Source organism: Grampus griseus, assembly GCF_964374135.1.
Source record: "Grampus griseus genome assembly, chromosome: 5".
NCBI classification, from domain to species: Eukaryota; Metazoa; Chordata; class Mammalia; order Artiodactyla; family Delphinidae; genus Grampus; species Grampus griseus.
In genome coordinates this window covers 33,964,421-33,982,556 of record NC_138998.1, presented here as the reverse complement: position 1 = coordinate 33,982,556, position 18,136 = coordinate 33,964,421, and the positions used below count along the sequence as shown (strand labels likewise).

The 18,136-nt window shown below is 35.2% G+C and overlaps 1 protein-coding gene across 3 annotated transcripts in view; it reads right to left on the bottom strand.

Moving 5' to 3' along the window:
- The window catches only part of ACAD11 (acyl-CoA dehydrogenase family member 11), an 89,130-nt gene that overhangs the window by 45,267 nt on the left and 25,727 nt on the right, over positions 1-18,136 (bottom strand). For all 3 annotated transcript variants that reach the window (XM_082654809.1, XM_082654810.1, XM_082654811.1), the window contains exons 6-10: positions 10,534-10,675; positions 9,837-9,958; positions 7,853-7,959; positions 6,397-6,523; positions 494-571 (exon numbers count right to left, since the gene is read on the bottom strand). In XM_082654809.1, coding sequence (XP_082510935.1) covers positions 494-571; positions 6,397-6,523; positions 7,853-7,959; positions 9,837-9,958; positions 10,534-10,675 — 576 coding nt within the window. The remainder of the gene's footprint in view (positions 1-493; positions 572-6,396; positions 6,524-7,852; positions 7,960-9,836; positions 9,959-10,533; positions 10,676-18,136) is intronic.

Genomic DNA, 18,136 nt, shown 5'->3' with positions numbered 1-18,136 from the left:
AATTCATTATAAATCAACAATTTCTTAACAGTTAAGCTTCCTTAGATTTGGCTGAAAAACTAAATTTGCTTACTTGAGTACTTCTTATTGAATCACAGTGATTATAAAATCTCCTACATCTGAGCATAATTATGCCAAATATACTATTTGTCCATTTCAATTTCTAACATGTGTTAAAATCTGAAAACATGAAATTGAATTAAGCCCATGTGGGAAAAATACCCTGCCTCAACTTCAGTCTCAAGCGAGTAGTGCTGATTGTATTTTTAATTTGAACAGCTGTTAAGAGGCTGTCTTCATCACATACCATACACAACACACTATGTAACCTAATTTGTATATTACAGATTCTATTTTTAACTTTCTTTTTAAAAAGTTATAATTGATATAATTATCCTCTACATATATAACAACAGAAGCAACAACAAACAAAGGTCTCAAAAAATGCCTCTATATAAATTCTCCACTTTTAAGGTTCTCTTATTTTTCTTACCTTGAGTTTATCAATCACTAAAGGTTTTTTCCACTTGTCTACTGAATTTTCATTTTGAATATAGAACTCAATTACCTCCTTAAAGTATAAAAGGAAAAAAGTTCATTAGTTAAAGTTAGAAAAGTAAATAATGCCATAAACTGCTAATATCCAAAGTAAACATGTTTAGGTGAAGAAGCTTTTTCAGCTGCTACTGAATCAGTAAAATTTCTTTCTAAGACCAGACACAGAAGTATAAAAAATTCTAGATGTTTGCTCCTCACAAAATTATGCTGCCTCTATATTAGAGGATTAACTTTCAAAATCCTATACCAAGATTTGAGTGTTCCATTTTCAGCAATGTGGCATACTAGACGGTCATAGAATCCCCTCCCAGGATAATACAACTAAAAATGCTGGGTAAAATATTAAAAATAATTTTAAAAATACATGTAGTAATAATACATAGCTATGCTGGAAAGAAAATAAGGAAATTCCTCAGAGGCCAGGAATACAAAAGCCTGACTCTTCAGGTGTGAGTGAGCACTGGAACCAACTTTGTCTGGCGGATGTAGGCTGATCTATGTTCGCCTGGGCCCTAGTTTGCAGTGGGCCACATAGGCAGGGGTCAGGAGGTGAAACCAAATGCCCCACACAAGGCAAGAGGGAGGATCAGAGCTCACCACTTCCCTCCACCAAAGCCAGGATGCCTGATCAGCAAAACCTAACTGGAAAAAAATAGAAAGCAAAACGAAAAACCCACCCCTCAGTGGTAGACCAAGGGAATAAAGGCCATTCACAGGACGGAAGAGAAAAAAGAAACATTTCTAACCTGAGCCTGTCTTCACCCAAGTTTGAGATCTTAATTCACAGACCTATGGGCCCTAAAATTTTGAGTCAAAAATTAAGTTTACAGTGTTCCTGGTGACAATGCTTGAAAGCACCTGGCAGAAGCAAAAGCAAATTCACTCTGGAGGAAAAGAGCTTTTATAAAAAGTCTTAACTAATCCCTGCAGATAAAATTCCATTCCAAAGAACATGAGTGCAGAATGAAAAAATACTAAACACTCAAGGTAACAAGCCACCATTAGCAAGAATTAACAAAAACAATAGTTCAACAAAACAGAATCACACCTGCAAAGGCCACAGATAGAATAATGATCAAACACAGAATATAAAGTATTTGTGTCCAGTAGATTTAAAAAATAAAGGAAGGAATTAAAAGGATGACAAAGGACTATCAAACTTGGCCAGACAAATTTGAAAAAGAACCGAATGCAACTTGAAGCAAAGTAAAACCACAGTAATTAAACTTAAAAATTAAATGGCAGTGGTTCTCAAACTTTGGTGGCATCAGAATCACTTGGTAAAACACAAAAGCCCAGGCCCTATCCTACTTCAGTGAGTCTACTTTTGTATTTCTATTTCTGTAATCTTAACTAGCTCTCTAGGCAATTCTGACACAATCCAAATAATGAGACCCTCTGCTCTATGCAAGGTTGAAAAGTAGATTAGATACAGCCAAAAAAATAATAAATTGAAAGAAGGATCTGAAGAAATTATTCCTTTCTTGAATGAAGCACAGAAATTCAATAGAAGGAAAATATGAGTGGTTAAAAGATATGATGATACAGAGAGAATCATTACTTCCCTTTTCTCAGGCAAAAAAAGGAAAATAAAAGGAAAAAAAAAAAGGTAAATTTTATTAGCAGATTCTCATTAAAGGAGCTTGATCCAAAAAGAAACATCTGAGTTGTAACAAGGAATAGTAAATAAGATGATAAATACATGAGTAAATAGATATTTAAAAACTAGCCACATAATAACAATAATCTCTAATTTGTGCAACTAAATCAAGATGAACGAAAATATTGGACTATAAGGGCCTTCTCCAATATTTTGCTATTAAAGCATCTCTGTACTTATTTTCTACACATAGGCTAGTAGAATTACTGAATTAAAGGCTATGAACATTGGCCAAAACTCCAAATTACAACATTATTTTCTAAAATTGTTCCACCAATTTACAGTCATATAAGTAATATGTTAAAATGTTCCTTTTATTGAAGCATGGCTAGTCTAGATTACAGTTATATACATTTTTTCTATTTAAATTTTTTTTATTGAATATATAAACTATATATTTTTTAAATATATAAACTAAAATGATATGGATGATATAGTGCATTTGTAGATTTCTTTTTTTTTCTTTTTTTACATCTTTATTGGAGTATAATTGCTTTACAATGGTGTGTTAGTTTCTGCTTTATAGAATACAGTTATATTTAGTTAAAACTTCAAGAAGACAAAGGATGGCTCTTTCACAGGCACCAGGATGAATAGCACCTGTCATTCTGTTAGGAAGTCAGTTAAGTTGGAAGATTTCCTGTTTAGGGTTGTTTATTATTTCCATCCCTCACATTACTATGGAAACAGTCAATGCAATTGTGTTTGATAAGATATATGTTACGTAATACATGTACAAATTCCCCATCTGTGACTACCTCTCTATGACACTACAGTTCTGAGCAATTAAATTATGCCACTTATATAATTATTTAAAAATTTGTATTATTTAATACTTCCTGTTCTAAAGTCTATCGATTTGGAAATTTGCAAAATCTATTTGTGGTATGGTAGGAGTCAGAATTAAAATAAAATATCTCATTACAAAGAATCTTTCTTTAATTCTTTAAGTACGAACAAGAGTTTACTGATGAAAAAAGAAAGCAGAAAATATGCTTTGTGCCTGATCAATTCTCCCCAAATATCACCTTTAACATCTAACTTTCTCATTCACTGATTGAGATACTGCTTTGTATTATGTTGGTTCAGAATCTTAAATCTGAGCCTACAAATAATTTTGCAATATAATATGTTTTTTACTTTAAACTTAAGTCAGTTAGAAAAAAAGAAGCAACAGTTCCTCACTAGTATATTATTAAACTCAGTAGGAAAATATGACTAATGTTATCATTATGTTAAAAGTGTGTTCTCAGATATGTCATGTTGCTAGTTCCTGTTTTACATGCTATTTTATTAGGACTCCTCATCCATTTTAAATAGCAAGAATTGCCCTTTTTTAAAAATTTCTTTCTTTCTTCCAGTTTTATTAAGATATAATTGACATATAGCACTGTATATGTTTAAGGTATAGGGCATAATAATTTGACTTACATACATAATGAAATGATTATCACAATAAGTTTAGTGAATATACATCATCTCATATAGATACAAAATTAAAGAAATAGAAAAAATATTTTTCTTGTGATGAGAACTCATATTTCATATATAACATACAGCAGTGTTAATTATATTTATCATGTTGTATATTACATCCCTAGTATAACTGAAAGTTAAAGGTAGTTTTGACTACCTTCAACCAATTTCCCCTCCTCCCCTGAGGAAGAATTGCCTTTTAACATTTAAATGGATGATGGTTCTGATGTTCTTACTTTATGATATCCAAGGAGTTTCAAAAGGTCATTAGCATAGCATAAACGGACCTTATTTTTTCCCATTATAGAAAATTGGAAAAATACATAAAGTATTAAGAAAAAGTCATCAAGAGTCTTACTAGCTAAAGATATGTACTATCAAGATGTTAGTGTATTATATAATACAATCTTATTTTCTAGATATGACTGTTTTAGTTTTTATATATGTAGTTATAATCATATTGGTTAGAATTTTATAGGCTTTCCCCCCTTCTATTTTGAAAAAGCTAATTACTTTTCAAGTGCATATGTTCATAAACAGGGATTAGTACAGTCCAGAGTCATTCTACAGGATAAAATGTTTTTATGGATGTTAGTACAAGTTTTTAAAGAAAGAAAAAGCTCACATTATTAGATGTAGATATATTCCAGATTTGAAAGATCTGCAGACACAAAATGATTATGGCTTTCCTTGTCACACAAAATGTTGATAATCTTTCCTTTAAAACTAGAGTGCTTTTTTTTTATCATAAAGCATTTTCCTTTATTACAAATTCTTTGTAAATATTTTAGTAGCTGCATGATATGAGGTTCAGATGTATCACAATCCAATTTGTAACACCTCTTCTGTGCTACATGCTTCCCTGGATCGCTCATTTACATTTATGAATGAAAGAACATGGCTACTTGGTTTCCTCTCCCAATTTGAGTCTCCTTTGAATAAATCAGGAAGGCTGATAGGAAAGCTGGGGTCTACACCAAACCCACCACTGGAAAAAAAAAATGGAGGGGTCTTCCCTGGTGGCGCTGTGGTTGAGAGTCTGCCTGCCGATGCAGGCGACGCGGGTTCGTGCCCTGGTCCGGGAAGATCCCACATGCCGCGGAGCGGCTGGGCCCGTGAGCCATGGCCACTGAGCCCGCGCATCCGGAGCCTGTGCTCCGCAATGGGAGAGGCCACAACAGTGAGAGGCCCGCATACAGCAAAAAAAAAAAAAGAAAAAAAATGGAGAGAAACTGTCATTTGAAACCCTGGCTTCTTTGAAACACATCATATGCTTTTTTAGAGTACTCTGGCAGCCTTTTTCCTGGGGCAAACACCATTGCTACCCAGGAGTGTTAGAAACCAACTCAAGCAGGCCACCTATTACAGGTTAATTCTTAAATCAAACATCTTGATTTCTCTTCCTCTTCTCATTCTTGCTCTCCACAACAGGCAATCATAGGGGACTCCATTGTAAAAAAAAAAAAGAAGTTACCACCTGAGTTACAGTCAGTCCTCTCTTACTTAGAAATTCTTCTGAGATGTGTTAAGGTTTTTTCTTTGGTATGATCCACTCTGCTTCCCAAATCCTTTTCCATTCTCTTTTCAAAACCTTTAGTCCTGCAATGTGTACTTTTGTTTTTGTGCTTTTACCAATTCCATTTTTAAAAAAATTTCTTTATTGTTAATTCAAGAGGATTTTATTTGTGTGAGGGGAGGTAAATGCTGATTTCAGTCTGCCATCTTGAACTCAAAGTGTTGCATTTTCTTTTTAACACCCAAAAGTTCAGAATTTTGTTTTTAAAAAATATTTTAATTTTATACTGGAGTATAGTTGATTTACAATGTTGTGTCAGTTTCAGGTGTGCAGCAAAGTGATTCAGTTATACATATATATATACTCTTTTTCAGATTCCTTTCCCATATTGGTTATTACAGAGTACTGAGTAGAGTTCCATGTGCTATACAGTAGGTCCTTGTTGATTATCTATTTTATATATAGTATATTTTATATATATAAATTTTTATAATAATTTTTATCTTTTCTTCACAGCATTTATCATCTCTTACTTAATGTCTTTCTTTCATGCTAAAGTATAAGCTCTGTAGAAGCATAAGCCCTGTCTTCTTATTCTTCCTTTTACTTTCAATGGCCTAACCCATTATTAGGTACCTAATAATTATTTGTTAACTGAATGAATGAATGTGTCACATAACTTGTCTACTCTCAGTGAATTTACTGAAACTTAACACCTTAAAATAGTAGCTTGTGGGGGGAGTGATGGTAGTATCTGTGAACAGCTTGAAATGATATACAAAATTTTCTGGGTATGCCTCTCTTGTTTATCCTACAGTTCTCAATTTTCAAAGGGGCCCATTAAAGAAAAAAAAGGCTGAAAGTCACTGCCTTAGGAAAAGACCCCCAAAGTAGCATTTTACTCTAAAATATTTAAAGATCTCAACTTTGTAAACTGCTAATTCCCTCTAACTTAATTTTAATTCCACAGATTTATCTGTGGCATTCCCTTGGCATATTTTAGAAGCTTGGAATTTCTCAGGATCAGGTTCTGCAGCAGTTCAGTGCTAAGGTGAGAAGGGGCATCTAGGTAAGGATTGACTGCAAAGAAATGATACCATGGTACTCCTAGAAGCAGAGATAACAGAAGTAATTCTTCAATAGTCTTGGAGCACAAATACATTCTGTTTGTTTATAGAATACTTACCTTTTCAGCTGGGAGGATGTGTTGTTTCATGAACTGCTTCACCCTAGTAAGAACTTCGTGGCCTGTCCTAGTCTGTACAAACAATTGTCTGGTAGTATCAGTCTGTGGAAGTGCAGTACTGAAAGTTCTTTATAAAAAAAAAGTTACAAAGATGTGCAAAACCATTATTATAGATTTCTGAATAGAATGTAATGTCTTCCCCCAGTTTCCCAAAAACATCTCTCAGAAGAAGTTTCCATATTTTGGAGTTTTTGTCTTTCATGTTATGGAAGGAATGCAGAATCACTTTATTTTAAACATTAAACCTTAGTGCTTAAAGCACTTTTTGGAGAAAACATAAGCCTGGCATGACCTCAATCAATGGGAGTTTAAAATCTTTATTGAAGCCACATATCAGAATCTCTAAACAAGAAGGCAAAGAAATAGAATACAAATTTAATAATTACTCTTAGTATATGCCTCACAAATACAACTGCTGGATATCATTATAAACAAGACCTTTAAAGATCATTATGAAAAGCAGCATCATCATTTGTCATGTTGTGGAGATTACAAATATTCGTGTATGAGATGAACTGTAAAACACAACTGTCCTAATGATATGCCATGGATACTTGTGGCTTGGGCAGAATTTCCAGGGACAGCATCAACCGTGCATTCAGTAAGTGCTATATATCACACTGTTTTTTTCTGTTTGTTTCTTTTAAATTTTGCTTTATATTGGAGGATAGTTGATTTACAACATTTACAATGTTTCAGGTATACAGCAAAGTGATTCAGTTATACATATACATATAGCTATTCTTTTTCAGATTCTTTTCCCATATAGGTTATTACAGAGTATTGAGTAGAGTTCCCTGTGATATATGGTAGGTCCTTGTTGATTATCTATTTTATATATAGTAGCGTGTATATGTTAATCTCAACCCCCTAATTTATTTCTCCCCTCCATCACACCTGTTAGATGGCAGTGTGTTTGGAGAAAGTGTATTAGATGTCTCAAAAGTGCTCCACTAATGGAGATATGAATTTCAAAGACTCTTATGAAATGTCTGAATACAGTTTCATGCAATGTCATGGTGGAAGAGAGCAACATTTCTAAACTTAATAAATCATCTTATATAATACATAACTTTAAACAGGTATATGTAAGTAACTTAAATATTAGAAGGAAACATTTGAGAATTTTATCAATATCTTAAAGGTTTATACATTCAAATTGCAAAAAAACCCACAAACCTCTTTTAATCATTAAATGGGTATTTTCTTTAAATCTGAGGTCAATTTATTTTCAAGCATAAAAGAGATTTACTAAAAAATTTTTTACCATGATTGGCAGCAGCAATTCTGGTGTTGTAAGCAATAAAAACAATCCCTATCCCCCTAAAGTTTATGACCTTCACATAGCTAATAAAGGCTCTAATTTGAGTTAGCCACAGAATCTATATTTTCTTACCTTTTTGAGAGTTGTAATCCAGTTTCTGCCAGAGGTTGCACAATATTGGCAAACTGAAAGCTACTTTCAGATGCATTATTTCCCAGAAGATATCTACTATATACTCCCTATAAGTAAATTAATACAAAGTGATTAAAATTCATGGAAAACTATTCTTCAACTATCCAGTCTTTCCACAGTTTCCCAGCTACGTGAATCACTAAACTTAAAAGGTACTAAGATATAAATCAGACTATCAGTTCTATTAATTTACATGCAGGCATAATTATACCACTCCAAGTTAAAGACTTACACTTGTATCATTTGGTTAACATACTCTCATCATAACAGAATTATAACTGGAAATCAAACCAAACTTTAAAATGAGTTTAGCAGTTACTAAAGATACCAAATTGGCAAGTCATATCACCTCTAAAGATCATTGCTCTCCCTACACAGTGGAGAAAAATCTAAAGAAACTAAAATAAAATTAAAAACTATAAAACCAAAGAGAAGGCAATGAGAGACTTCTAAGAATATTTTATCTCATTTTTTGGACCCCTAATTTAGGTGAAACTATTCTCCGTTGAACAGTGTTAGCTGAATGCTCATCTGTTTTTCTTTGTTAATTCTCCATGTTCTGTGTTTCCAACATAATATACTCTCCTGTTCCCTGTCCCAAACACAATCAACTGAATTTCATTAATTTCTTTATATAATTCTTTGTACAATAAAACACTGTAGCAGTCTTTCCGTCATTTCCAATTTCACATTTCTAGTTAGAATGGAATGTTCATGATCATCTCTAAGGCTACTAACTACACAGTTTATGACATACATATTAATTTCGATCGTAAACCATGTCAAGCTTTTATTTGAAATGAAAATACATTTTAAATTCAAAGCCTATCTGTTATCTCACTTTGGAAATTGACAGATATAGAAACATACCATAAACCCTATTTTGAGAAATGCATCCAATCAACATGATTAACTAATATGATTAATATGATTCTAAACTACAGGATGAGATGTAAGACAACTATTTCCTAGACATTTCAGTTATTGGAGGACAGCATGAACTCTGAGGACAGGGAAAAATAACCATAATTTTCGTTAATCCTTCTTTTCCCATTCTTTTTTGTTTCTAAAATCTCTTATTTACTTGTTCTTCCTCCAAGCCCTAACCCCTTACCAGAGATGAAGCATCTCAATTTCTTAAAAAAACTAAGACTCAAAGTATAAGGGAGCTGAGTTAGTATAATGAAGAATGCAATTGTCTAAACTGTAAATTTAAAAAACTGAATTTATGTTCAGTTTTCTCTCAAAATTTATCACATAACTATCACATTATTAGAAAATGGAAAATGGACAATTAATTATGTGTTTGAGCTTATCTACTCACTCAAACACATAATTAAGAGGCTCTGTATGCTAGGTACTGTGCTGGCTTTGGGAAATACAATGATAATTCCTTCATCATCAGCCCTGATTAATAGGGTTTTATAATCTGAATCAGATATCATATAAGGAGTTTAACTCTTTCTTATATTGGATATTCAGGAAATAACCAATTCTCACATGCTTTTTCTGTTTTTGTTATTATGTCTTTCTCTCTCCCTTCTTCCATCTTTTCGTTTATTATACCAAAAAGTGATACCACATTTTGCTACTCAAATTTTTCCCTTGCCAAATTCCTATTCTGTAAACTCTGGATTTCTGTTTTATCCATGTCTGGTATTTGTTATTATGGAAACTAAATTGATCTAAAGATAAGAATATAAGAGAATACCCTGGTGGTCCAATGGTTATTAGGACTCTGTGCTTTCAGTGCCAGAGGTCCGGGTTCAATCCTTGGTAGGGGAACTAAGATCCCACAAGCTGAGCCATTATGTGGCCAAAAAGAAAAAAAAAAAAAAAGGAATATAAAACCCCCAAAGACCAAAAATATTGTCAACAGTACATCAATAAGTAATGGTGAAACACATGTTAAAAAATTAATTACCTGTGCTATTCCAGCAATTTTAAAATATGAAAGGGCAAGAAAGAAATTCCAGTTAGGAAGATTAGAATTAATTCCCCTGCAGCGGCAATATATTGAAATCAGTTCTTCCATTGATGGTACCCCTATAAAAACAGTATATACTATAAACTTTAATAAGAATGTCATGGTGAATATTTTAAAATGTCATATTGCATATAAATATAAAACTGAACATAAAATTAATCCATATAACAAAACATTAATCCATATAACACAACATTATAATCTATATAATTATAATATTATAATTAAAATATTAACTATAATATAATATAATCTTATAATATATTATTACTTATATATAGTATAAATTATATTATATAATATAAAGAATGTATTATATTATTAATTATATATAATAAAATATAATATTATAATTAAAACATTATTATCCATATAATTATAATCCATATAACAAAATATGCTCTAAATGTTGATTTCCAAAAGAACATTATATACAAATGATTATATTTTGTAACAAATTACTAGAAGTGGAATGATACATTCAAAAAAATCAATAGAATAAAATGATTTAAAAACATTTCAAGAAACAAAAGCTATTTATCTAAGATTGCAATATAATCTTTTTATTAATTATGAAGCAAAATAAATATAATTTTATATTAATAGCAGTTTAGGCAACACTATGTTTTCATACCTATGTTTTCTTGCAAATGAGGACTTTGACTTAACAATGGAATGGTCCTTGGCCAAAAGTAGAACATAGAGAGATGAGCCAAGTCTGACAGAGGATGACCAATGGTTGAAAGCTCCCAATCTAGTACAGCTACAACTCGAGACTGTAATTAAAAATAAAAAGGTTTTAATATAGTAAATCCAAAACAACTAAAATAAGGAGATGAATGAAATAGAATATAATGAAAATCATATTTTCCATCAAAAGCAAATGTGAGGCTGTAGTTTGCAGTCTTTACCCACAGCGGCACATTTCATTTATCAAATAGAGCCAAGTCCCCTTGTTCCATTGCTGGCCAACAGCTCTGCATTTTACTTTACACAGCCTTAACATGTCTACTAATGAACGGAGGCAAAAGCAGTTGAAAAGTTTCAACTGGGAGTAACTATAGTAAAGAAGAAATTCTAACAATTACTTATAATTTAAGAATCTATTCTCTGGTAATGAATCTTACAACGTAACAAATATTACACTCTTATGACAATAGTAATTTTTTAAAGTAAGTTATTTCATGCTATAGATATAAAACTATAATTGTTATAAAAGATGCTGTTTGTTTTATGAATACAAAATCCACCATTATATAGCAACATGATAAAAGAGTTGTGTAATTTGGAACCAATAACACGGAAAGCTTTCCTCATTCTATTTTGTAACAATATGTATCAAGGGACTATATAGCTTTATGTTAAGAACACAGGACATTCAACTGCAAATACAAGGGGAAAAGGCAATTTGTAAAATAATATGCATAGTATGATCCTATTTGTTTAAATAAAAAGGGTACAAATGAATACACAAAGTTGAAAGAATATACACCAAACTGATAGCAATGGCTATGGTTACTTCAAGGGACTGAGGCAGAAGGGATGGAATATGGGAGGAGACACTCCATTGGAGGGTTCTGTACGGGAGGAGTGATATGATAGGATTTGTATTTTAAGGTCACTCTAGCTGCTATGTTTTGAATAGACTGTAGGGGAGGCAATGAGGAGGCTGTTGCAATAATCTAGAGAAGGTTATCTAAGCCAGATAAAACAGCAAAGCTCACTTAAGCAATGCAAGTTACTGGGTTTCATGCCTTTATGTAACTTTGTGTGTGCTTGCACTCCCTTGCTTCTCTCATACATTTGAACACATTATTGTAGCTTAAAGGAAAAATGTGGTCTTTGGAATCACAGACCGTATTCAAGTCCTAGGTCCACCATTTACTGGCTGTGTAATTCTGGACAAGCTAGTTAACCTTTCTGATTCTCAATTTTTGCAGCCATAACATACACCTCTTGCATAGAGTTAGTGTGAAGATGAAATAAGAGCAGGTAACATGTCCATTTTGTTTACCAGTGTCTAGCTGCGAAGTACCTGACATACAGTAGGTGGCCAAAATGTATTTATTCAATGAATAAGTACAGAGCCTGGCATATAGCAGGCAATAAAAAATTTACCATTATGACTATGGGAAAAATTGATCACTGCTTCCTCTATGATTTGACTTCATAAGACTTTTTATGGTTGTGGTTATATTGAATTATAAGTTACTATATATGCTAGATTTGTTAATTTGCTTAAAAAAGGGATTGGACGCATTTTTCTCTATACCATTCTGTTTGTTTCTGTGCTCTTGACGTCCAAAGAAAAGAAGATGATATACTTAATTATGCTATAAATGTTTAGCTTTTTTTAATTGAACATTTTCCCTGGAGTTAAGTTTCAAGAAATCTGAAACATTTTAAAAGTAATTACCCACAAAGCTATAAAACAATAGCCAGTGAGAAAAGCTGATGGGTCATCAAATTATCAATTAGTATAAATTAATTAGCCATGGTTTATTAGAATCCTGTCTATTCCTGTTTGTGTACAGAGCTATAAAAAGCATAGCATAACTTCTAGTGGATGAGGTGAACATTTACTAATTCATTTTGCTGCTAAAGAACTTAAAATGATTTCTGAGAGTTTTTTTGAAACCTCAGCACAACTGAAGCTTTTCATTTTGTTGATTATCTTCTACCTTGAGTTTTATTTTCTAGGTATGCTTTTTGCCGTATTGAATATTTTAAAAAAATTTAAATTTATTTTTGGCTGTGTTGGGTCTTCGTTCTGCACATGGCCTTTCTCTAGTTGTGGTGAGCGGGGGCTACTCTTCATTGTGGTGCGTGGGCTTCTCATCACAGTGGCTTCTCTTGTTGTGGAGCGCGGGCTCTAGGCACACAGGCTTCAGTAGTTGTGGCATGCGGGCTCAGTAGTTGTGGCACACGGGCCCTAGAGCACACAGGCTTTAGTAGTTGTGGTGCACAGTCTCAGTAGTTGTGGCGCACAGGCTCAGTAGTTGTGGTGCACGGGCTTAGTTGCTCCGCGGCACGTGGGATCTTCCTGGACCAGGGATCAAACCCATGTCCTCTGCACTAGCAGGCTGAATCTTAACCACTGCTCCACCAGGGAAGTCCCTTGAATTTTATTAATATGTATGTATATTACCTTTTCAAAACAAAAGAAACACATACAATACAGTAGGACTGACAATAGATGAAGGAGGTAGGAAAAAATATAATAATTTTTAATAAAGTGATAAAGCTAAGAGTAGGTCATTACATAAAATTAAATGTCACAGGTCATATTGATATATAGTTTTTAGCGTTGACAGCAGAATTTGCTCTGAGTTTTCTATGGACAAAATAAAGTATGAAGCATAATCAGTCACAATGTTTATAGTGCATGTAGATTAAAAACAAACCAGCTGCACCTGGATCGCTTCCAAGTGCCCATCAACAGATGATTGGGTTAAGAGGATGTGGTATATATACAATGGAATATTACTCAGCCATAATAAAGAATGAAATATTGCCATTTGCAGCAACATGGATGGACCTAGAGAATATTATGCTTAGTGAAATAAGTCAGACAGAGAAAGACAAATACTATATGATATCATTTACATGTGGAATCTAAAATATAATACAAATGAATGCATAGGCAAAACAGAAACAGACTCACAGATATAGAAAACAAACTTGTGGTTACAAAGGTGAAAGGGGAGGGGACAGGGACAAATTAGGGGTATGGGATTAACAGATACAAACTACTATATATAAAACAGATAAGCAACAAGGATATATTGTATTGCACAGGGAATTATACCCATTATCTTATAATGACCTATAATGGAGTATAATCTGCAAAAACCCTGAATGACAATGCTTTACACCCGAAACTGAAACTAACATTATATTACAAATCAACTGTACTTCAAAACAAAGCAAAAAAACCCAGCTGCTCAAGAGTGACAATTTTCATGGAGATCAGTCAAGACAGCAGAGTAGAAAGACCATGAGTTCACCTCCTCTCAGGAGCACACCAAAATAACAACTATAAGCAGAACAACCATCAATGAAAAAGACCAGAACCAACCAGAAAAGATCTTCTACAACTAAAAACATAAAGAAGGAACCACAATGGGATGGGTAGGACAGGTGGACTCACAATATAGTCAAGGCCCATAACCCAAGGTGGATGACCCACAAACTGGAGAATAATTACACTGCAGAGGTTTTCCCACAGGAGTGAGAGGTCTGAGCCCCACGTTGGGCTCCCCATTCTGGGGGTCCTGCATCAGGAAGATGAGCCCCCAGTGCATTTGGCTTTGAAGGCTAGTGGTGCTTAATTGTGGGAGTCCCAAAGGATTGGGGGAAACAGAGACTTCACTCTTAAAGGGTGCACAAAAAATCTCACACACTCCAGGACCCAAAATAAAAGCCATAATTTGATAGGAGCCTGGGACAGACCTACCTGTTGATCTTGGAGAGTCTCCCAGAGAGGCAGGAGGCAACTGCAGCTCACCCTGGGGCCACAGACACTGGTGGCAGCCATTCTTGGGAGCTCCTTCTACCATGTGGACATTGGTGTTGGCAGGCACCATTGTGGAATCCTCCCTCTGGCTTATTACCCCCAGGACCCAGCCCTGCCCTGGCCCAACAGCCTGCAGTCACCAGTGCTGGGGCGCCTCAAGCCAAGCAACTAACTTGGCAAGGACACAGCCCCACCCATCAGCAGACAGGCTGCCTTAAGACCCCCTAAGCCCACAGCTGCCTCTGGATGTGGCCCTGCCTACCAGAGGGCCCAGGACCTAGTTCCAGCCACCAGTGGGCAGGGACCAGATGCAAGAAAACCACAATCCAGCAGCCTGCAGACACAGCCCATCTACCAACAGGCCAGAGACCCTGGCCCTGGGACAAGCCTGGCCCCAGCCCTGCTCACTAGCAGGCTAATTCAAGCTTCTGGACACCCCAGACCCTGTGTCAGAAACCCACCCCCCACCAGCAGCAATCTGATACCATCTCTGGAATCCCTGTACCCTGCAACCAACTCCAGGACCTTATCTGCCTGCCAGTAGTCCGGAAGTAACCCCAGGACCTGGCTTCACCCACGAGGAAGGTGGGCAACAACCATGGAGTCTTCTGGACCCTGACTCTGCCAACCAGTGAGCCAGCACTAGCCCTGGGGCCCCCTGGGCTAGTTCTTCAGTCAGCGGCCTTGTGACCCAGCCCCGCCAACCAGCAGCCGGCAGCCTCCACACAAGGCAGAGCCTAGCAACCAACCAGACTGGAGGCTAACCAAACCTACCAGACTGCCCACATATTCAGCTGGCCACAAGAGAAGGTTCCAGGTAGCCCTCATAGGGGGAACCCCTAGAGCATATAGCTTGGGAGATGAGAAAGAAGTGCACTGCTGGGATGCATAGGACATCTGCTACAGAAGGTCACTTCTCCAAGGTTGGGAAATGTAACTAACTTAGCAGATACATAAAAATACAAACAGCAACCTAGGCAAAATGAGGTGGCAGAGGAACATGCTCCAGATGAAGGAATAAGACAAAACCACCGAAAAAGAACTAAGTGAAGTGGAGACAGGACATCTACTTAATAAAGAGTTCAGGGTAGTGATGGTAAAGATGATGAAAAAACCCAGGAGAAGAATGGATGCACAGAGTGAGAAGTTAGAAGTTCTTAACAAAGAGTCAAAAAATATGCAGAACAACTGAACAGAGATGAAGAATACAATAAATGACATGAAAAAATATACTAGAAGTAATCAATGGTAGACTAAATGATATAGAGGAATGGATCAGTGAGCTGGAAGACAGAGTAGTGGAAATCGTTGATGTGGAACAGAAAAAAGAAAAAATAAGGAAAAGAAATGAGGACAGTTTAAGAGACCTCTGGGACAAAATCAAGCACAATAACATTTGCATTATAGAGGTCCTACAAGGAGAAGAGAGAGAGAAAGGGGATGAGAACATATTTGAAGACTTAATAGCTAAAAACTTCCCTAACCTGGGAAAGGCAATAGACATGCAAGTCCCATAAGTGTAGAGTCCCATAAAGGATTAACCCAAAGAGGAACATGCCAAGACACACTTTAATTAAAATGGCAAAAAGCAAAGATAAAGAGAGACTATTAAAAGCAACAAGGGAAAAGCGAAAAATAACATATAAGGGAACTCCCATAAGGTTATCAGCTGACTTTTCAGCAGAAACTCTACAGGCCAGAAGGGAGTGGTACAATACATTTAAAGTGGTGAAAGGAGGGCTTCCCTAGTGGAGCAGTGGTTAAGAATCCACCTGCCAATGCAGGGGACACAGGTTCGAGCCCTGGTCCTGGAAGATCCCACATGCCATGAAGCAACAAAGCCTGTGCACCACAGCTACTGAGCCTGCACTCTACAGCCTGCGAGCCACAACTACTGAGCCCGCGTGCCACAACTATTGAAGCCCACACGCCTAGAGCCCGTGCTCTGCAACAAGAGAAGCTACCGAAATGAGAAGCCCACACACGACAACAAAGAGTAACTTCCACTCGCCCCAACTAGAGAAAGCCAGTGCGCAGCAAAGAAGACCCAACACAGCCAAAAAGAAATAAATTAAAGAAATAAATTAAAAAAAAAAGAATAAAGTGATGAAAGGGAAACCCTACAACCAGGAATACTCTACCCAGCAAGGCTCTTATTCAGATTTGATGAAGAGATCAAAAGTTTTACAGACAGACAAAAGCTAAAAGAGTTCAGCATCACCAAACTAGGTTTACAAGAAATGTTAAAGAAACTTCTCTAAGCAAAAAAGAAAAGGCCACAACTAGGCACAAGGAAATTATGAAATGAAAAAGTTCATTGGTAAAGGCAAACATAAGTAAAGGTAGGAAATTATCCATGCACAAAGCTAGTAGGAAGATTAAAAGACAAAAGTAGTAAAATCATTAATATCCACAATAAGCAGGTAAGGAATACACAACCAATTAGATGTAAAATATGATATCAAAAACAGTAATCATGAGAGGAAGAGAGTACAAACGCAGGGTTGTTAAAATGCATTTGAAATTAAGCAGTCAGCAACTTAAAACAATCATATATATATATATATGTAAGTATACCCACCTACTTCATCATAACCACAAACCAAAAATCTACAATAGATATACATACAAAAAAGAAAAAGGAATCCAAACATAACTCTAAAGATACTCATCACATCACATGACAAGAGAACAAAAGAAGGGGAAAAAAAAGACCCACAAAACAATTCCAAAACAATTAACAAAATGGCAATAAGAACTTAGGTATCACTAATTACCTCAAATGTAAGTGAAATAAATGCTCCAATCAAAAGACACAGAGTGGCTGAATGGATACAAAAAAAAGACCTGTATAGATGCTGCACACAAGAAACTCACTTGAGATCTAAAGACACACAAAGACAAAAGTGAGGGGATGGAAAAAGGTATTCCATGCAAATGGAAATCAAAAGAAAGCTGGGGTAGCAAAAGTTATATCAGACAAAATAGACTTTAAAACAAAGACTGTTACAAGAGACAAAGACACTACACATAATGATCAAGGGATCAATCCAAGAAGAATATATAACAATTGTAAATACATATGCATGCAACACAGGAGCACTTAAATACATAAAGCAAATATTAACAGCCATAAACGGAGATATCGACAGTAACATAATACTAGTGGGGGACTTTAACACCACACTTACATGAATGGACAGATCATCCAGACAGAAAATCAATAAGCCTTAAATGACACATTAGTTGATATATATAGAATATTCTATCTGAAAGCGGAATACACATTCTTTTCAAGTGCACATGGACCATTCTCCAGGATAGATCACATACTAGGCCACAAAACAATCCTCAGTAAATTTAAGAAAACTGAAATCATATGAAGCATCTTTTCCGACCACAACGCTATGAGACTAGAAATAAACTACTAGAAAAAAACTGCAAAAAACACAAGAGACTAAACAATATGCTACTAAACAACAAATGGAACACTGAGGAAGTCAAAAAGGAAATAACAACTTACCTAAAGGCAAATGAAAATGAAAACACAATGATCCAAAATTTATGAGATGCAGCAAAAGCAGTTCTAAGAGGGAAGTTTATAGTGATACAAGTTTACCTCAGAAAAAAGAAAAATCTCAAATAAACAACTTAAACTTACACCTAAAGGAACTAGAAAAAGAAGAACAAACAAAACCCAAAGTCAGTAGGAGAAAAGAAA